This window comes from Hirundo rustica, chromosome 1 (assembly GCF_015227805.2).
Source record: "Hirundo rustica isolate bHirRus1 chromosome 1, bHirRus1.pri.v3, whole genome shotgun sequence".
In the NCBI taxonomy this organism is placed as follows: domain Eukaryota; kingdom Metazoa; phylum Chordata; class Aves; order Passeriformes; family Hirundinidae; genus Hirundo; species Hirundo rustica.
This window is the reverse complement of record NC_053450.1, coordinates 73,659,945-73,682,415: the sequence shown is the minus strand read 5'-3', so window position 1 is coordinate 73,682,415 and position 22,471 is coordinate 73,659,945. Positions and strand designations below refer to the sequence as shown.

The following is a 22,471-nucleotide window of genomic DNA, read 5'->3' as shown; positions in this document are numbered from 1 at the left end:
TAGTGAAAACACCAAGGAAAAACACTCAGCTTAAAGCGGGGAGCTGTGTGGCGTTTCCACTGACCATTGTCGCGATTCTTTGTGTTGCAGGATGGATGGTCACAGTATCACTTTGTAGCCTCATCTTCAACGATAGAAAGGGATCGGCAAAGACCGTACTCCTCATCCCGCACGCCCTCCATCTCTCCCGTGCGCATGTCTCCCAACAACCGCTCAGGTAAGACCAGGACGAAGCAAAGGCAGAGGTAATCAATGCATCACCGTCATTTTCCCTGACGTCTGGATTTGTTGTTAACTCTGGTGGAAGGGCACAAAGTGTATTCCTTGCTGTCACCAGATCACCTGTTCAGAACAGGATTTTAATTTTTTTCATTAGCACCTGGTAAAGTTTTACAGAAGAAAGATTATTCCATAATGTTTTGTCATAAGTTCTCCCAAAGTGTTTTCTTGCTGGGGATTACCTGATTAGATCCATTGGTAGCACCAGGAAATTGGATTGCTTGCTTTCTAGTTGTGAAAGCCACTATGTGGTTTATGACCATTTTGCACACTAAGCAGAAGTTTAAAGACTTTTGTCAGCTTTTATTCTGGGTATGTGTGTATGCATTTGCATATGTAAGTTCCACAGATTTGTCTACTCCACCCTGTAACATTTACATATTTACACCAGCTATTATCAATTCTGTATGATTTGCACAATGAACTAATGTAAGTATCTCAACTAATGCCATACTGCAAATTAATTTTTTTATCTAGAAATTGGGTAATCTTCCCCTTTATTCTAAGGTAGAACATGACTTCATTAGATTAAGCCATTCCCAGTGGAAAAAAAGTCAAGATAAAGAGAGTGCACTGTCAGTCTTTCATTGGCCTTTCTGCTGCTTGTTCAATCAAATGCTGTCATTCCATAGGTACACCAAGGGTTTAGGATTAAAATTGCCAAACTTATGATTATCATTATGCCACAGGGGTTTTTTCAGAAAATTGTTTTGTTAATTTTCTAGAAGCTGCATTTTAGTGCTGCAGAGCCACAACTCAGGAGATGTGAAAATGTAGCCAGAAGTACAGTGAGAGCTGCTGTTCTGTTTTTAAGATCTGCCATTACACAAGTCCATAAAGGGTTCTTGTTCCTTTTTTCTTCTCTAAAATCTCATCTTGACTGTAAGTGCAAGGTACTTGAAATGTCTGGACCTGAGATCTTAGTTCTCCCTGTTGCCAGAACCATCTCACTTCTGTTACTCTAAATTTTGGATGAAATTTTACTGCCATCATCAGTTGTCATAAGACTGGAAAAGTAAAAATAATAATGGCTGTTTCTGAAGGAAGAAGAGCGCAAGTCATTACACACCAGTCAGCTCAATGTCAGTCTAGAAAATTGCTGGAACAAATAATCAGAACCTAAGCAGCTCAAAGGTAGTAGGAACGTAAGATATCACTTAATTCTTGTAGTATCTATTTCTGCATAATAATGTAAGTTGCTGTGTGTCTGGTAGTATCCATATCAAATGCAAACCAATTGCTTTTAATAAATCCATCTGAATTTCTGCTACAACATAATCAAAACACTTTACAGATAGAAAAGTCAGTTAGTACAATATCCTGTGATCAGTAAGACTCTCTCATACATTTTTATGGACAAGCCTAAGGCAAGCTAGCCAACAGTTCAGAAAACATCCTGTGTGGTAAATAAAAAACTTACTGAAAACCATTCACAAGGAAAGGGTATTGTTTATTGCCAAAATAGCACAGAATGCTGTGATTAGAGCCTAGCCTGGATCCAGTACTCCTCAGTGGTTTTAGTAATGACCCAGATAATATGCAGAAGTTACCTATTTCCTTTGTGGGTGACATAAACCTGGGAGAAACTCATATTCTTTGCAGGGCATTATTGAAATTCAAAGTGATCCTGAGAAATTGGAGGTGATGTTCAAAGGGGAAAAAAATAACCAATCCTTTAAAAAAAATTATAAGAAGAATTTCTGACTAGATGAACGTTCTTTAGAAATTATCTGGGGATTTTTGTCAGTTGCACAATTGGAAGGTTGAAAAATCAGGATGTGAGAATATACTTGAATGGACTGTAATTGTTTAACTCAAGTCAAAGAGACATGAGTGAGATGGAGACAGTGGGAAGAGGTACACACCAAGTCTTCAAGCACATAATAGCCAGCTGTGAAGAGGAATGGTGTGAACTTTTTCTGCTTTCATAGCAGACAAATGGAAATAATGAGCAGCAAGGAGTCAGGCTAGACATCAGGGAACATTTCCTAGCAGTGGGGAAAGAAAGCACCGGAACAGACTGCTTGGAGCAGTTATGTGATCTCTGTCATTAGAGATCTTTAGTTCCAGATTAAAATCCGTCAAGAATTATGTTGCCATACTGGATCCTACTATGGGGTAAAGAGTTGAAAGAAATAAACTCACACAATCCTGTCCATCCTTAGGACTGGGTGATAACAGGCTCAAACTACTGTAGAGGGCTCTGCATTTTTTTCTGTGTCTTTTAAGAATTAGAGCAGAAAAACATTATATTAGTTTTGAGTCTTGTATCAACCACAGTCTTCATCTTTGCTTCCAGTAATAACTCTGAAAGAGGATGCTTCTGCATTTTAATGCTTGCCAGAAAGTAGTTTTCCCCTCATGGGAAGAGCGAGGGAGTTCCCACAGGGAACAGAGAGAGATTATTTTATCTGTATCAGTCAATTTTGTTCAAAACACCAAAGTGTTTATAACCTTTACCAGAGTATGTGAAACAAAATGTGTCTCTCTGCTAGCAGCTTTTTAAAGGTTTACATTCTGGCCTGCTCCCCATTAGACTCAAGCTGCCATTAGCTGATTTGGTAGTTTAACGTCATGTTTCTTTATATCTGCCGGATTATCAGCTTTAGATTTACATCACTATTGACAAACAGTTTAAAAGCAATCCCCAATTCTAATGACTTCATAAGAAAGAACATCTGTTCTACATTTGCTTTGTAAATTCAGAGGCGAGGGCCAGCAAAACCAATCAAAGGAGAATTCAACGTCACTTACGCTTTCCTACTCCATGGTTGAGTGCAAGTACTCCACTGTTGCTTAACTAAAAAAGTAACATAGTTTGGAGGTGATGGAAGATATGCCTCAAGGTCAAGCTTCACAAAGAGTTTAACATTTTTAACATTACCTTTTTTTTTTTCCCTTCCTTGTTTTTGAACAAGGGCATCATTTCTGGTTTTGAGCTTCTTTTTACATATCAAATACCTGGGTGGAGGCAGGGGAGTGTGTGGGGGTAAGCACCAGCGCTTTAGTAATTTTTGTTCCACTGTGCCCTTACGAGGCTCTGGGGGGCTCTTAACTCACGCTGTGCTCCTTCTCCTGCCCTCCACCACAGAGAAAGTGCTCTTTATCTACCAACACCTAAATATATTGAAGTCAGTTTACTTGAAAGCCATTTTTTTTTTTTCCTTTTGCTTTTCTACTTTTCCTAAGCATTGCAATCTCTAAGGCTTCATGATCAGTGCCAGTGATTACCTCGACATTCTCCAGTGTGTGAGACTCAAGTATAAAACCCAGTTCTCTTTTTTGTTACCTATACTTTCCTCCTTTTAGCTGTACCGTGAGTATATGTGATGAAGGATTTAGTTTCAATAAAAAGAGCTTAAAGCAGTGGTTGTTGCTTTAATGCAGATATAGATATTTAAAGACAGAGAAATTATTTGAGTTACCTTTAATTGTTAGGCATTCTTTGGTATATGTTTTCTAGGGGGAAAAAGGCTTTCTTTTCTTCCCTTTTCTATTAGAACAATTTAATTGGTTTGTTTATTTTTCAAGATAAAATAGAAGAAAACTATTTTGTAAGGGTTTTTTCCACACAGTTGAAAGTTATCTGTCTTTCCAATGGAAATAAAGTAACCATTTTGAGGAAAAAAATGGGAGTGCCCATACCAGAAAGCTTTGACAAGTTAAAGAAACTGAAAAGCAAAAGGAAAAAAAAATACTGTTGTAGGTTTTTTTGTGGGTTTTTTTTAATATATATCATCTTAGATGTTGGATGTAAGTAAAAAGAAATTTAACATTCAGAAATAAAACTATGTTTGCGTTGATTGTCCAATTAATATATTTGCATTGCCCTTGAAATAACAGCATCTCTTCTTTTCCTCCATAATGTGGTAGTGTTTCTTCAGTCAGCTTCGTGTTAGAAAACTAACTGATACAAACTTTACTGAAATACTTACTCAAGAGTTAAACCCTACATTTAGTCATAGATGGAAAAAAAAAAAAAAAAAAAAAATCCATTTTTGTTATCTAGCAAGTGCCCCAGCCTCACCTCGGGAAATGATCAGCCTAAAAGAAAGAAAAACAGACTATGAATCAACTGGAACTAACGCCACTTACCATGGAAATAAGGGAGAACACACTTCTAGGAAAGACACCATGACAGGTAAGATTTTGCTTGCATAGAATGTATAAAAATCAGCTGTGATAGAGCACTGATTTTATAGGATTGGCTGGGCTTGCTACAATTTAAAAAGGAGTCAGCCTGCTTTAGTTAGTTCCCAAGTTTTAGCCACCTTGAGAAATAAAACTGAAGATACATTTCAATGAATACAACACTATCTGAAATTGTTTTGTGAACACCATGATCCTTCACAGAAGAAAGGCTCTGAATCCAATTTTGCATGTCTTTTTCAATTTTACATTTGTTTTCATTTCAGAAGGAAGCTGGTTGATCACTTTGAATTAACTGGTATATTTGAGCATGTGCAGTGACACCTAACATCTGTCTTTTGCAGGGAGTGCTCTCCAGGATCAGTTAACTTATTTTGTAAGTCAGTATTCATAGGAAATTTGTGGCTCTTTTTAATGTCTATCCATGTTACTTTCTCAGCTGGGCTGATCTAAATGCAGTAATTTTCTCTGTATGTTGTGGCATCTGTTGCAGGTTTCTTTGAAGGCTGCTCTTCCCCAGTGAGCTCATTAATCTCCTAGCATTTCAGTAATTAGGAAATTTGGAGTGATTTTCCTTGTGCTGTACCTCTTTGTGAATTGTCTTGCAAAGTACATGTTGGTCTCCATCACCATTGTACTTATATAACCAGTATTGAACTTCTTGTCACATTTACGTAGTGCCAAACATCACGGTCTCCTCTTCAACTGCTGCCTTAGGGCAGGCAAAACATCACAGTGAGAAGTCTGAATGCCTGTTTTCTTCTCCCACACCATCCGTAGAGGTCTCTCTCAGAGGCAGAATGGGTTGTTCACCACGAACATGGTGACTCAGCATCAATCCATCCATGAGATCTATGAGATCCATCTTTCAAGACTGTACTCAGGATATGAAGATACTCACTGTATCTACTATGTTATATGTGATTATGTAATCAAAACCTGAAGACCAGCCCTGGAACTTGTGTGAAAATGCAATATGGAACGTTAATTAGCCTGAAGGGGAAAATCTGAAGTGAAGAATTACAGTCAAGAGCATCTGGAAACCACAGAAATTAGGAGTGTCCTGGATGACTTCTGAGGGGTACTGCAGTAAAGTGCAGAAAATTCAGTCAAGGTACTGTATTTTATGTGTCTGTAATGTTTTGAGTGTTTCATAGTCACTGCGGGAAGTGGTTTTCTATAACAATTCAGTGGCCCTTACTTGGCTGATTGTGAAGGACGGGACTGACGTTTTTTCAGCCATTTGTCAAGGACCCATAAAGGGTGACATCTCAGGAAAAAGAGCATCAGGCTGAAAAGGAAAAGGCGGAAACTGTAGTATTTTGTTCTAGCTGCATCTGTAAATTCAGACTAGCAAATTATATCAGAAAATTCACCAAAATACAGTGTCTCCATGCTGAAAATTTGTTTCCTTGCAGATAGTCTTGTCTTTCTCCACACATTAAAAAAATGGGCTTTTCTTTTTCCACACCCCTTTTCATCTTCTTTTTTACTGTGGTGTTTTTCTTCTCCCATTCCTACTTCCCTTATTTCCTTTCTCTCGCAATATAATTTCCAGGTTTCTACTGCCTCAGCAACCTTTAGTCCACTTTGATTTTTGCACTGTGTTTTCCTCTAATATTGTCTCATATTTTGTCTATTTCTATTGATTATTTGGGTGGGCTTTTAGTAAGGAAACTTGAAACTCTTAGCATCATGATCAGCTATCAACTGTCTTTCCAGCTCCTGAGCTCAGTGAGACAAAAAAATCAAACAAATTCAAATAAAAAAGTGCAATATTTCACAATCTTACATTACTAATGTAAAAATAAATATGGAATTAACAAGTAACTTTCTCTCTTTCAGATCACCAAATCTCTGCACATTTGGTCTAAGTTCAAATTAAGCACCGTTATAAGAACAAAAGAAAATGACAGAAGGAGTTTTGCTCATCAACATTCAACATGAAATTTTGTGTAACATAACTGTAGCTCATTAAATAATAAATATTTGATTTAAAGAACATATAAAATCAGTATCTGTGATTTTGTGAAACATTTTGACTTTGAGTGGCCTAATACAAGTTCATGTAGCAAATTTCTTGCGATGTCTGCGTTTCATTTAGTGCATCAGACAGTGCATTGCAGCTGGTTTATCCAAATGGATGGGACTTAGATGAATGTTTTCTCAGGTTCCACCTGGCGTACACGTGTTTTGATCTGCTCTCCTACTTTTGTGCCAAGCTGATGTATTACACGAAGCTTTCTTTGACTTACAGATTTTACACTGAGTGTAGAGCCACAGCTGTAGTCCCAATTTATCCATGACTGTCTCCATGCTCTTCTCCAAAGCTCTTTTCAGTTTATAGTTGAAAAATTTTATGACCTTTGCGCTGGGACTGAAATGAAGGTTTTTTGATGGATTTTCAAAGTATGAATGTTGGCTTCCTGCCATCTTGAGGATTTGTCAGGAAACCTCTGGGGAAAATGGAGACTCTATGAAGTAAACAGTTTGGCTGAAGATGATAACTTATATTGATTTCATGAGGATAGCTAAAAAAATAGAGGCACAGTATCAAAGTTCTCATTGCCCTCTTCACAGGTTTATGATGCTTTTTATATTTACAGTCCATTTTCTCCTCTCTGTCGAAAATAATAACCAATAATAAAATTTCGTCACTTAACATGTATTTTTAAGAAAAAACCTATTATATTCAGTTTAGGAAAACGGGAACCGTTAAGTGCACGTGATAATGTTATTTATGCCATGGTGTTTTCCTTCAGAACAGGGAAGATAAGGTTCCTGTGTACCATCATGGGACTCCTTCTTTGAGGTTATTTTTACTTTTTTAGCTCCCTCACTGAACCGATATGTACATGATCTCTGTTACCTAAGATTTGCGAGGTACAGAAACATTTTCCTTTACTGTCTAGTGCTATTTTTTTTTTTAATGGAGACCTGCTGCTTATAGCAGAAAAAGCAGGTTGCAGGATACCAAATGAGGATGACTACCTATCCAGCTGAGCTGTCCTTTCTTATTATCAGTTTGTGTTCCTGAGGGCAAAAGGCTAGCATCTTGTTATTCCAAAGTGTCTGTAAATGTGTTCAGAATAAGTACTTCCAAGATCTGAAAGCCAAATGTTAAACCATGAATCAAGGGACTGGGGTATATGGGGATGAATTTGGTCAGTGACATCTTTGTCACATAGACCACTGTGACTGTTACATGAGTAACATAATTTCAATGTTTGCCATCTTTAAAGAAAACTGCTATGGCGAGCTATGTGCAGTTTTTTCCAACGAGTATCACCTTGAAGACTGAACAGAAGGGAGAAAGAAGGGTGTCTTTCTGTAATGTCCTTTATCAACTGAACCACGAAGTACTGCAGTTTGGTCAGAGTATTCATTTTAGAATGCTCACAATTTTGCCTACCAGAAAGTCCATCTTCAATATTACCATGTACTGATGTTTAGAGACTGCATAAAATATGCACATAAACGCACACACTGATCACTCCTCTTTTAATTTAATTTTCAGCTAATTCTCACATCTCTGTGAAGAAATGTGGCTGCAGAAATATCTGTCTCTTACTCCTTTCACTCCTTTCCCTTCTCTTGCCATTTTTATTTTAAAAAATATTTCATTGACTTCTCTTTCTATTTGTTTTACAATTTTATTATGATGGTACATATACAATATTATCAGGAAAAATCAGATATTAACCACACAATATCTGTCCATCCATCTAGCTTATTCTCTTCTTTCTTTTGTATTTGTCCCCTGCTCTTGGACAGCAAGAGTCAAGTGCTCACTGAAGCATGGCAGAGTGGGAATGGAGTTCCCAAGAATGCCACCTGAATGTTCAGAAGCAGGTACTGGAGCAGGTCTGCAGTCATTGCTAGCAGCTGCATTGCTTGACTTACATTTCCTCCAGAATCAGAATTACCTCAACCTCCAAGCTAGCCTAAGCCATGATTTCTTATTCTTGAACTCCTGACATTTATTTTCAAGCTATTTATGTCTCATTGTTTTTATTGCTTTAAGAAAAGATTACTAAGTGTTTGAGGGGGGATTTTTTTCTTCATTTTTAACTTTTGAATTTGTATCCCCATCACTGCAGTGAAATCAGCAACACAGAGCTTGCAACTTTCAACTTCTCATGAGCTGAAATTATCCATTTTCTATTGGTGAATATGTGATCCAAGAGACTGTAAAACTTCAATCTGGTATGTGACATTTGTGAGCACATCAGTGCAAATGTCACAGTAGTGCACTGGACAGCTACACACCAACTCTGAACTATTTCTAGGTTTATGATAGTCATGGCTAATAGCAGCACATATGTGCCACATGTCTTTTTATATATCAGTATGGAAAGGTCATAACCTCCCTCTTAATGTCTGATTGCCTGAAGGAACAACATGCAAATTAGCATGAGTCTGGTTTGCTATTTTTCATCAGATTCTTCATAATACCCTCAGATGTTGCACCTTGTACCAGTCTTTTACTCCTGACATCAAACAACTGTGAACAGCATTGACCTGTCTGAACTCACTATGTTCTGTTATGTTTGACTAGAAACTCACATGCATGAAGCTTCAAACCCACTTATCTTGGCACATATATTCATAAAAACAAAATGGTTACAAGAAGTTCTTCCTCCATCTATGACAGTCCAATATAGTGAATGTCACTTTAATGTTTTTTCAAGAGCTAGGTCTTCACAAAATGCGTATCTGAAACACTTGAGTCTCTTTAGATCTTGAGAAGAGGAATTTGTGTAACAAAACTTCTGACACTTTGTGGGACAAGCAAGAAAATCAGAAAAATAGCATTAAAAAGATGATATCAGGGGAAGATCTAGCAGCTGTACTACTGAGAGTCTTGTTGTCATGAGATGCACCATAAAGAGCAATGTCGATGCGAACTTCTCTTATACTAAAGACTCATCAGGAGGAGTGTTTTCAAACACTGCAGCAGAGGCTGCAGCTGGAATATAAAGAAACACACTGAAATAACAGTCAAGTCTCAAAAATCCCTTAAATGATAAAATGTAGCCTGAACAGTGAGAACCTCTCCAGATCAAATCCTTTGGCGTTTATGTTGACAACCAAAGAAAACTATTCAAGCACTACTTCCCAGCATTCACCTGTTGCTGTCTGTTATGACCTGTTGGCATATGGATAGAATTAAGAGTACCTACCACTGGAGGAGCCCAACCAGCATCTGTCTTGACGCCTTAAAAAAAGGGATCATGCTGCACTTGAAGACCTCCGGGGCTCTTCTTCGTTTCCTACACAGGACTCTGCACTTTGTTAGTTACTTCATACAGCTCTTCAAGGAACAAGAGGGGTTTCACCGCTATCACTTAGTAGTTATGAAGTGAAAAGTCTCTTTTTAGAGTTGTTAGATCTCATCAAGCCACCATATAAGCCCTGTCTTTATCCTATTTTCACAAACATGGTGCAGATCTTTAAGAAAATCCATCTGAGATTTGTAAAGCAGCAACATGGAGCAGTGCATCAAACTGACAAAAATTGTACCCTCAGCATGGAACCCATGGCAGATGTGAAGATCAGAATTGATGTATTCCAGTCAGCTTTGGCTGAAGGCCGTGCCATTCCTTTCTCCAGAAAGGGTGCAGTGGTGGGGGGAAAGGTAGAGGAAGTTTTACATGCAGAGGTCATGCCTGCACATTGCCAAAGGAAAAAAGAGCTTACTCCTTCAGAAACGTGGTTCTTCCTAGTGATGTGACTGGCATGGATTCCATTCCAGCTTTCAGCTCTGATGCTCAGCACTTGGCGTCACAAGTTTTAACTTGTGAAAGTATTAAAAGCCACTCTTGGTGCCTCCAGGTTTTATAATATTGCAGAGACCTGAGAGAGGTCACGAGCTACATGTTTCAGTTCCACTGATGACTCTGATTCACAACTACTCAATTTTTACTTTCAGGCCTGTTCTTTCATAGTGAGAGTCCTCATAAATCATTTAATCATTGGTTAGAATGACTGCAGAGTTAATGATGCACGAAAAGTGTGCAGCAGCCACTCAAAATGCTACCTTCATCGTCTTTCAAAATGAGAAGTAACTAGTCTTTCAAGTCCTGCTGGCAAACTAAGCTTCAGCTAAATTGCCAAATCAGAGGGATCAGTGGAGTCAGCTTTGCAAGGAAAATCCTTTGCTTTTCATTTGGGGGTTTTTGGGACTGGGTCAGAAATAAGTTTTTGCAAGACTGTGTATTTTCATCCTTCTCTTAAGAAATACTTCCAGTTTCAAACTCGTAGCTCAGTTTTGTCTGTGCATTTGAGTAGTAAGACATCTGAGAAGAAAGTGACAGCAGTGACAGCAGTCGTGGATTTGAAACTATCTTGGCCAGACCTCTTCAGTATAACTACATATTACTTTTTGCATAACTTGTCACTTATATTTAATCACTTTTTGCTTGAATAATTTAATGAGAAAACAGAATGACTGTAGTGTTAATAATCCACATTGTCCAACTGAAGTGAAAGAACTGAAATGTTTCTTAATCTCAATGTTTACAACTACTGTTTGTTGCATGTGTTACATAAGCTCATCTATAACCTGAAATTTTGTATTGAATGCTAGCTTTATATGAAATTATTTTGTTCATGCATATAAGAAGTGCACAACATTGTTATGAACATGACATGGAGCCTGTTGCCATAAATAAATGAATACCAAAGAGATGTATATACACCAAAGCAAAGACGATGAGGGTTCAGTGGGAGGAAAAGTCTGCAGATGCTTTTAAAGATTTTGCAGTGTGGGAAACAGGCTTTGTATGATGTATTTAATGAAGAATTCACTTTGAGGCCAAAGAAGTATGTTTGGTAAACCTGCTTTTTCCTTCCTTTTCTCTCTCTGCAGCTCAGAACACTGGAATCTCAACTTTGTACAGGAATTCGTATGGTGCACCTGCTGAAGATATCAAACATAACCAGGCAAGTACAGAGATTAAAATGTTGCTGTTCCAGATGGTAAAAGGCTGATGCAACATTGTACATGGAAATGGAAGAAAAATACCAGAAATTTAAAAATATCACAAATAAACAGATTGCTTAATGTAGAATTTTACTCCTATGTCCAAATTAAACACCTGTGTTTGAATATGTGAAACGAAATGAGGTCCTGAAGGTCAGTTACACCTTGATAGCAGTTCTAGAAATAGAAACTAGAGTAGGTATGCTCCTTTGTGCAGTTGTATTATTGGGCCCAAACTTGTAAGATCCCTTGTGGGACTGCTAAAAGTAGTGAACTTAGGCAGCCTTTTTCAATGCCTGCCTAGAGTCCAGTACAGATATTTGTTTTGAACAAATATCACGGAGTTTGGGCCGTAGCAGTGTGACTGTTCCTGCCATCTTGAGGTAACATTACTAACGTGCAGAGCAGCAGGATCCACAAAGTGTTCTCACATCGGTCTCTGAGCATCTGTATTCCCTGTGGTAACCATGTGAGAAACAACAGGCAACATCATTTTGCCGTCACAAAATCTGTCCAAAATTACAGAGGTAGCATGAAGCAGAAGATAGTCTTCAAGGCTAGTCAGCATGTGTTTATACATTTCAGATTTCAATAAAGTCCCAACTATAAAATCAGAGATTCACTAGGGATTTCTGAAAAAAAAATGTATGGGAACCTTAGGGTAGAGGACCATCTGAGATTTTTTCTTTTTTTCTGCCTATCACAAACATTCCAGCTTCAACCAGTCAACCAGCTGGAATGTACCAACAACACAACATTGTCAATATGAAGTGTTGAGGAGATGTTAAGGACATGCTTCTGTTTACCAGTAGCAGAAGAACCCATTTCAGGGCACTTTCCTCTTGTCAGTGCCCTGAAGTCTGTAAATGGTTTCTAAGGATATGGTGTCACCTCTTCCCCTAAATCTCACTTCTGTCATAGGCAGCTGCAAAATGTTTAGCGTCTTTGGAGTGTAAATTGACTACATTCAAATTCTTCAAGGCTGAGTTTTGGTCATCAGTATTTGCATTATACAGCTGCAAGTTACACAGATTAACTACAGATTGTAGTTACAAAAGTGAAGTATAAGCTATGCCGCATCAACTACTTTCAACATAAACTGGTATCTTTTGCAGCAATAATATTAAATAATAAATATATTTGATAATAATAATACTATTAAATAAATGTAAAGATATAAAATGACAAGGCAGAGCTGTGGAATTCACTGTTAAAGCAGTGCTTTGAGCAGAAGTTAAGATAACGCACAATTTTGTATTTTTAGCACGGGAATTTACTCCTTCCATCCTGTTGCCTACAATAAGTTGTATCTAACAAGCTGTGGCTATTGCTGTCTTTCAGGTTTCAACACAGCCAGTTCCACAGGAGCCCAGCAGAAAAGATTATGAACCATATCAGCCATTTCAGAATTCAACAAGAAACTATGACGAGTCCTTCTTTGAGGACCAAGTGCATCATCGTCCACCTGCAAGCGAATACAACATGCACCTGGGACTAAAGTCAACTGGCAACTACGTCGACTTCTACTCAGCTGCTCGTCCCTATAGTGAACTTAACTATGAAACAAGCCACTATCCAGCCTCTCCCGACTCCTGGGTTTGAGACTTGGGCAGATACAAAAGCTCCAGGAACTGTGCATGTGCATGCATACCACGAGACATTTTTTTTCCTGCAAATTTAGTTTGTTAAAGCCTGTTCCATAGGAAGACACAGATAACCGGTATGGAAAAAACTAAGAGATTTTTTTAGAAGGCTAAAAGATACGAAAGCTAAACCTGGGAGTAATTAGAAAGAAATATATATATACATATATATATTTTACAGTGTGGGGCAACTTTACTGTTGGCCTGTAGAGTCTGAAGTTCAGTGCTGTATATTGAACGTGGCTGAAGGAAGGAGGAAGAACATGACAGTGGATCTGGGTCAAGAGTTAAGCACAAGTTACTGAGCAGCGTACATACTTTATGGGGAACAGCTTCTCACACTTTGTTTAATATCCTCATTCATTGTGAATCTAGGCTTCAAGTTGCATTTGGGGTTTCCTCTGTACAGCAAGATGTTTCTTGCCTTTTGTTAATGCATTGTTGTAAAGTATTTGATGTACATTACAGATAAAAAAAGGAGGTGCATTGTGTATATTACACCAATGCCACAGTGTTTCTTCATCTATGGTTCTAAATATTGCTTCAATTTCAAATTTTGAAAGATGTATGAATTTGCAGTTTTTGTTTTCTTTTCCCCGGTGCGTTTTAACAAAAAAAAATCAAAAAAAAAAAATCAAAAAAAACAAAAAGGAATATTTAGCAGTATTGTTTGTTCTGATATGTGAATTTGTTTGTGGCAACTCAAAAAAAAAGGCATTCTGCAGTTTCTGACAATTAACATTCATCATTCCACACTCCTTGTCAACGAAGTGCTTTTTCACTGCCTAAAATTTTAGATGTAGATATTTGAAATAGATTTTTTTCATTTATACCAGTTTTCTTTATGATGATACAGTGTTAAAAGAAAATAAATTACAATTGATCTGTCATCCATATTTGCTAAGAATGTCTATTTCCAAGAACCTACCATACAAATACACATTCTTACTCGTGTGTGTCCACGTATGCATAGTATTCCGTGTGCATGTGTTTGAATGTGTGTGTTTGTGTGGCGTAAGACTTCTTTTCATCTGATGTTCTCCTTGTTCAGCTTCAGTTTTTCTTTGATTTTCAGTTCTTTTAAACAGTGGAAACTCCAGTATGTGCTTTCTCTTACTCACTTCCGTAACCATCTATAGCAATTCAACATTGCTAGGCCACATGCTCACAAAAGAAGGGGTAGCTGATTTTTTATCACCAACTCCATCACCCTTAGGTGCCATTTCCTTTAAAAAAGTATCTTTTGATCTCCTCTTGAGGAAATTTCATTGCTCTCCAGCCACCAACCAGTAAATGCTCAAGGAAGGCAGAGATCTTGCCGTCTCCCTGAGGGAATGAAAAACTAAGACCCATCAGACTTTAATCTGGACTCTCCAAACTCTTTAGACTACAGAAGGGTCCAATTCTTGAACCATTAGGACAATCATTTATTTTAACCCATACCAAAAATAAAACCCAACACCCAAAACACATTCCTCAAATATGAAAATAAAGACCATTTCTGTGCATTTAAAGTAAAATTCTAAAAAATGTAAGGAACTTTTTTTTTTTTTTTTTTTTTTAAGAAAAGAACAGCTACATAGGCTAGGAGGCCAGAAGAGCTGGCATATTCATCTTAGCTCTTGTAATGCTGGAAGGGGAAAAAAAAAAGAAGCATTTCTTCATTTCTGTGATTCAGGCAACAAACAGTTCAGCATACAGTTTTCAGAGCATAAGACTAATGGAGTAGTTGTAAATTGCTTAAATTGCCAATAAGGAATTTGTTTTAGGCTGCAAACATTTCTGTGGTTAGTCACTGTAATAGTTTTAACATCACCTGGCACACTTCTGGCTGTGCGCAGGGAGAGAAGTCTCTCACGAGTCATCACCTGCTCTATAGGACGCAGCCCAAGTAGTTCATGCAGGCGGGTATTGTGATGTAGAATTGGTTTATTGGTAATCTAGGACTATAGTTTCATCTCTTTGGCAGCTTTTCCCAGTGTACGATATGTAACCTTTGCTCTTTGTAGTAAACGGGGGAAAAAAATAGCATGCAAAAAAATTTTTAAAAAATTTCAGAAAGGGTGGGTGGGAGGGGCACAATGGGCCAGATGTATAGTGAGGTAGATAAAAATACTATTCATAGTTTTGGACACAGGTTGTTTATATTTTATTTATTACATTGATTTTAATAAGTGACATTTGCAGTGCTCTTTTGAACAAAGCACATTTTCAGTATAAAACCTTTTTTTTAATAAAGAATGTCGCTCGCAACTGGAAGTTCTTCTTGACTGCCTGACAAGCAGCAGGCTGGGGCAGCTCTCCAGGCGCAGGTTTGCCAACAGGCCGAGGGGATGCATCATTCTGTTCAAAGCTCTTAAGACAGGAGATTATTGTAAGTTGGATATATTTCCATTCTTCAAACTACTGAAATGCCCACATTGCCCTCTTTCATCTCCTCTTAGGAATTACTTGGAGTCAAGTGTTGACCATTGCTCAAGTGAGAGATTCTGGATTGATGATGTGGCATAAAATACCTTTTGTCTATACTTTGTGTTGGTTTGTTTCCATTTTTCTGTAGTGGCAAGTGCTCCTACTGATTCACTCTTGCTGTACTGGGTTTTGAGAAGGTGTTGAATTACCTGGCTTCTTTTCCGGGTTTGGAAATACAACACTGCCACCATACTGAGCAAGATATATATGATGCATTCTTTTTAATACTGAGGAAAGTATCATTACCTATTGCTGTTCCCTTCATTCTTGTACTAGATTACACACAGAAATAGAGAAGAAACAAAACTGTTCAAAAAAAATGTATAAAATGCAATTGATGTACTGTAAAATGTCGGATTTTTTTTTTTTTTTTTTTTTTTAACAAGCTTCGTATTAGAATCTTGTTCAGCTGTGTAGAGCTATATAAATCTCACTGTTTTATTAAATGCTGTTTATGGTCTGGAAGGAATGGTTAACCTATCTCAAGATTTAACAAATTTGCACTAACATGAGCAATATTGATTTGAAAAAAAAAGAATATGAATTCAATATTTAAAAGATAAACTATGATTTTAAAGGTATATTAACACTGAAAGTACATTTTGACAAATAACATATTTAAGCCCAAAATATAAATGGTTATGTCAGATAACACAAAAGAACTATAACAATATAGATTGAGAAAAAAGAAGTGTTTCACTGTACATGTTGCTAACATGTACAAAGACAAACTCATATTGACGTATTTTCTATTAATAAATCCTACTGTATTGTGGAGAATTGCTGGTCATAGTGCAGTATGTTTAAACTCAGAAGTTGACTCCATAGAAGCTGCCCAGCTTCACACAGCAAACGGATCCTTGTGATGGCGGTATTTAAAATATTAAGCAGATACCCAACTTTCATCTCTCAAGTCAGTCACTGCCCCCTCCCTCTCCACGAGGTTGATGAGTACATCCCGCTCTACATCAACCATCCAAGGGGATAGATTTTTTTTAGAACACCCAGTTCACCCCTAATTATGTCTGCAAGGGCTCAGCTGCCACCACTAGTAGAGAGAGTTTATCTACAGCCCTAGAAGAAACCTGAAAACCTCAAGGCTGGTGCCACTGGATAGGAACATGCTGTAAAATATATGATCCTGGCCACAGTTTATATCGACCATAGCCAAGAAACAAAGAGCAAAACATTCATTTACTTGTGCACTGCTGGAAGATCCAGCACACAGTGCATGTAAAGGCTCAGGAATAATTGTTTCCTGGGTTCATGAGCTTGCAGAAGCGTCTCACCAGGAGACTTGCAACTCAAATCAGAAATGCTGGCTTTTTTTTTTATACCTTGGCACAGCACAGGCTGTGTATGCCAGTGCATGGCAAGGGAGGCTTTCTCATCTCTGTCGCTGTTACTCATCTTCTCCTGCCAGCAGACAGAAAGAGCCCTGAGTTTAGAGTTATTGCTTGTATCGTGAGTGGGAGAGATGGAGACAGCAATCCTGAATCGGGGAGGAAACAGAAGGGCCTAAAAAACCACGAAGAGTTTGTGCGTGGAGACAGATCCATACCCGTAATTACTAATAGTGGAATTGAGCCAACGAGAGATTTTATACAGCAAGATCTTCAAATATTACCATGAGGTTAATGTAAAAAACGTTTAATAGTAGCAGTGTGATGCAACACAAAGCTTCATGCTAGAAAAGTGGGAGGGAGCAGCAGGGAGATGTCACAGGTCACCACTGGGCACTTCCAGCTTCATCCAGCAGATGCTGGGCATGTGGGCAAACTGCTGACTGCTGTGAAGGAGAGGGGAGAGGGATGATTCTTGAGAGAAACTTTGGGTCCAAGCCTTTCATACTCGGTCAAAACAACATCAGCTAAAACAGAGGCCACTTTTTGCAAACATGTCCCTTGCCCCACTATCCCCAATGGCAGAGTGAGGTTCTCCCTAGCAGACACATGGATATGGGGCACGTGGGGGGCAATCCCATCACAGGTCCAGCCTGCAAAGGCCCTTTTCTCTCAGCTGGAAAATACCTGGCACAGGTGTGTGTCTGACAGCTGCCCAGGCCAGGGCTGAGCTTGTTGAGCAGCTGCAGCCACTTTCAATTTGAAGTCCAGCATTTTCCCTCGAGGACAGATGGGCACCAACATCCGCTGAACAACTGTGCAGTCCTGGCTCTTTCCCAGGGACTAGGCAGTTTCTAAATAGTGGCCTAAAGCCAGTTTCAGACATGTAGGCTGAAAGGGAGAGATTTGAGTCTCATCCCTAGGCAAGGGGGCTGAAGCCTGTGTTTGATACCTGAGGAGAGGAGCATCCCCACCTTCCAGACTGTTCTAAGAGGCAAGTGAGAGGAGCTGTACTGGCCATCGCACGCCTTTTGACATCTGTTAGGAGCACTTGCTTCTAACTCATGCTCTACTCTTCCAAGGGTCAAACCAAACAGCTCCACATAATACAAACACTTCTATTTCGTCCTTCCCCGTGCTGCCCCTGGGTTTTGCACCATCTCAGCTGGGCCTCATCGCTCAAAAGAGAAGCACACTACAGTCAGTCCTCTGCAAGTCCAGCAAGGCACCTGGATGGGTACTGGTGTTAGTGAGGTGCAGTGCTCTAGCAGGACACCATGCCTATTCATTATTCTTAAACCTAATTCTCAATCAAACTTGCTTTAGTATTTTTAATGCAATTTTCAAAGCAGTTTCCTTCCTCTGTGAGCATTGGTATTGCTTTGCCAGAAGAAAGTGCATGCTAAACTCTTGCAACCTGTAAACGTTTAGCTTACATCCAATTTCAAAGCCCATAGAAGTCTCTGGAAAGATTTCCGTCAGCTTCACCAGGCCCAAGTGACAACAGGTAAAGAATTGGTACAACCTTCTCAAAGGATGTGCACATCAAGGTCACTCCTGCCAGTATATCAAAGGCTGCAACCTTCTAATAGGTAACAGGAAGAAAAAGTTATTTGTGAGTACCTGTCTGTCAAAATTTACTCTAGAGCCTTTGCGTCTCTGCACTTTTACTTTCACTGCTTTCAGAGAGTGACATAGATAAAAAGTACTCACAGTGACTGATAGTTACAGTTAATTTCAGTAGTTGGATAAGTAGTTTCAGATGCTGAAATGCCTTTCTTTTCCAAGCAGGTAAAATCTGAAACTTGACACTAAACCTAGGAAAGCAAAATAGCAGTGGTTTGCTGATTCATTATTTTTCACAAATTCAATTAAAATAGTAACTCTGCCTGTGGGGGCTGATTTTTACATTATTTATTTATTTTACATTAATGTTACATAGGCAGAAAATGTTGATAGCTAAATATCAAGACAGTAACTTGCTAATAAAATGAAGTCTGAAGAGAAAATGTGGCATGGAATTCAGGCTACTGTGTTCAGACACAATCAATTATTACCTCTGTCATCAAGGGAATGTAAATATCAGTCCATTTTGAAAAAGACTTCTACCCTTTCCCTCAAAAAAACAACACTGAAAACTAACAAAAAAAACCACCACCCCAAAATCTCTCAACCTTTTCCTTCAGCTACCCTGGGTTTGACTTTTTTATTGGGGTGGCAGGAAGGGAGGAGAATTTGCACTATAGGCAAATTTTTTGCAAATTTGCACAATATGCAATATTTGAACAATATGTTGTGATGCTTTTGTTTCTGCCTAAGGTCTGTGGATGCGGGCAAGAGCACCACCCACTGTAGTGCTGTAGCAGCATTAAGCAAATCAAAATATGCCAAATAGCAGCTGCATTGCCAAATGTGACAGCCACCACTTCCAATATCCTGGCTACCACTGCAGGCTTGTCATCATGGGGAAGAAAAAAGAGAGTGCCAGCCTCCTGTTACACAGACACACCAGCACTCAGTCAAGAGTAAAAAGAGTGAGCTGTGTGAAAGCTGCTCAGAAAGGACAGGCTGCCTGTGGGCAGGGCTGAGTGGGACAAGCTGGGACAGCCCACAGCCTGTGGGAGCACCACGGGCAGGAGGATGTGGGGGTCAAGGGTGGGCACAGTGGGCAAACTTGGGCAGAAGCATCTTAAACCTCGTCAGGACACAAGTCTTTGGCTGGGGCCAAAGAGCTGGTGCTGGCCAGAGAGTGCTGAGAGTGCTGCAGCTTCAAGAGACTCAGAGCTGACCAGACACTTCTGCCTTACTCTGCTTCTGCAGCTCAGCCAGGGACCCTCCTGTCCAGATTTTTGTGTTACTTTCAGTTAGAATAGTTTAAGAGATGACTTGTTTGTGAGACGTTAATTTTCAGGAACTAAGGATTTTTAGGAAAGATAATAAGTTGCTGAATTAGCTGAAGTAGATAGGTAACCTTTGTTCGCAGTTAACAGAAACTGGATCTCAGATAAGCTACCCCGGATCTTGTAACTCATTTCTTGTCAGGTTTATGTTTATGTAGTTGTGCTTGTAATGAAAAACAAAATGTGGTAAATAGGACATAAGATGGCTGCAGATTTCCTTCTTAAAGGACCCACTGAACACAGGAAACTGTAAGTTCTACCAAGGATTCATTTGTCGTGAATGCATTGAAAAGGTAGAAAGGTCAGGACGAGGAAGACTCATCTTACTTCCTCATTTTAGGTGACCCCTCCCCAGAATAGACCCCCGACTCATTTTAGGAAACAAAGTACACATGCTGAATAGCCTTTTTTGCCAATTAGCATACCAAGCGAGGAATGGGAGGTGACAGGGGTATGAATATGCATTTGTATTTTGGGTATTCAACACTTCTGTAAATAAAAGGCTTTGTAATTACCTGTGAATTTCGCAGTTCGAATTAGGGAAATACCCTGCCGTGCTGCCCGGCCGTAATAAACATACACTTTCTAACTTTAAACTGTTAGAGAATTTTTGTCTGTCACAGTTGGGTATCGATACTAGATCAATACCCATATTTCTTTAATAAGTCTGTTTGTTTGTTTGTTTGTTTGTTTGTCTTCTGGTATCTTTTGTAGCAATACAACAGTTCATGGAATCATGGAATGGTAGAAGGGACCTTAAAGATCATCTAGTCCAAATTCCCTTTTGTGGGCAGGGACGCCTTCCACGAGACCAGGTTTCTCAGAGCCCCATCCATCCTGGCCTTAAAAACTTCCAGGTGTGGGACATCCACAACTTCCTCTGGGCAGCCTGTTCCAGTGGCTCACCACCCTCACTGTGAAGAATTTCTTCCTAATATCTAATCTAAATTTCTTGTCTTATAGTTTAATACCGCTCCACCTGTCCCATCACTATCTGCCTTCAGTTAGAATGGTTTAGGAACTTATTTTTGGGTTTGTTTTGTTCTCTTCTGAGTTTTTCTAATAATGCAGCAGTTGTTATGGTCCTCTGCAATTATCAAAATTCAGGTGCAGAGCCAATGCTTGCATGTCAGGTCTGTAGTTTAGGGGGTTTGCCTTTTTTTTTTTTTTTTTTTTTTTCTTTCTTTATTTCTTTTTTCTTTTTTATTTCTTTTTTTTTTCTTTTTCTTTTTTTTTCTTTTTTCTTTCTTTTTTTTTTTTTTTTTTCTTTTTCTTTTTTTTCTTTTATTAATACAGTTTAGGGCAATAACATCTTTGACGTAACCATCTGTGGAATATGTTTGAACAAGCAAAAAGAAGAAGAGTGACATTAAGAAATATAATTGAAAAATATACAGCTGGAGACAAGTAGGTTTGATTTCCTGAAATTTGATGTATATGTGTAGTTTAAGATAACGGTTTGGTTTAGCAACACTGTGATGGAAATGGAAATTATGTACTTTAACAGACTGTGAAATTCCAGGTCTATCAGCTGTGTATAATATACATAGTTAATTAATGACTCTTCAAATCAGCAAAATTAAGGTTAAAGAGATGTTAAAAGACAGGAAGATTGTGGAACTACTTTATAAAGTGACAGATGATGGCTGTCATTTATCTTGTCTCTGCCACAGTTTAAGTATTATGTTTGTCTGCTGTATTAACTTAGATTTTTAAAATAAAACTAGTTTTATAAACCAGGACAACTTCAGTCACAACTAAGCCAGACCTGCTGGACTGAGGGAGGTAAAAAGTGGGAAATGAACTATGTAGTCTTTTATTGTGTTTCCAATACCATGTCCAGAGATCATGAATTATCCCAGAAAAAACAGGACTCTTTTACTTCCAGGGATTTACTCTGTGCCTTGCTGATGGCACTTATTGCCTCTCACAAGACCATCTGTCAAGGCACTGTTGGAACCTCTCTGAAAGGCCAACAATAGCTTCCTGAAATCTCAGCAAAGCAGTGGGTGCTTGGGAAGCAAATCAGCAGCTTTGTGTCTTGTCACAACTGAACCCCTGATCCTTGCTCCAAGGCCTTTGTCTACCCCACACAGGGCTAGAAGGGCAGAAAGGGGATTGTGACTGCCCCAGCCTAGTGCCATGTGATGATTAGAAATCACCACAAGGGACTAGGAGCATCTAAAACTGTATAATGGCCCCACAGCTCTTTTATTTTGGTGTGAGTACTCCAATGGCAAAGGGTGCACCATGGCAAAGGGAGAAATTCAACTTATTGCATGCAGAAAACCTTTCAGCCTAATTTTCTTCCCCTCAGCACCTCTAAGGGTGCTGAAAGCCAGTTTATTAGCAACCTCCCTAAATGTATCCATTGCTCCCCTTACTGCCACTGCCATCCTTGCAGACTTGTTGCCATACCTGGTTCAACAAGCAGGATATGGAATAGTGCTACTGGGAAGTGAAGTGAGCTGAGGATCAGCGAAGTCAAAGCAGTTGGATGTAACAGAGGAGACTTGCAAAGCAAAGATCCTGAGAGGGTTTAAAGTGTCCCCTGAAAAAAGAGGTCCCCTGGTCATAGAAAGGGGTGAAAGGCAACGTGCCTGCAGAAGAGGAAGAGGTGCAATGAGTATGCCAGGTCCTGCACAGCTGCCTGCTAAGCTGGACACGCAGTTTGCTGACATGCCTTTCAGTGCCTTTTCT

General features: G+C 38.9%; 1 protein-coding gene across 7 annotated transcripts in view; it reads left to right on the top strand.

The window, feature by feature from the left end:
- The window catches only part of CTNND2 (catenin delta 2), a 641,697-nt gene extending 626,609 nt beyond the window's left edge, over positions 1 to 15,088 (top strand). For all 7 annotated transcript variants that reach the window (XM_040063932.2, XM_040063957.2, XM_040063974.2 and 4 more), the window contains 4 exons: positions 91 to 217; positions 4,289 to 4,420; positions 11,300 to 11,373; positions 12,755 to 15,088. In XM_040063932.2, the coding sequence (XP_039919866.1) occupies positions 91 to 217; positions 4,289 to 4,420; positions 11,300 to 11,373; positions 12,755 to 13,015 (594 nt within the window). In that variant the 3' untranslated portion in view covers positions 13,016 to 15,088. The remainder of the gene's footprint in view (positions 1 to 90; positions 218 to 4,288; positions 4,421 to 11,299; positions 11,374 to 12,754) is intronic.
- The last annotated feature ends 7,383 nt before the right edge of the window (positions 15,089 to 22,471 follow it).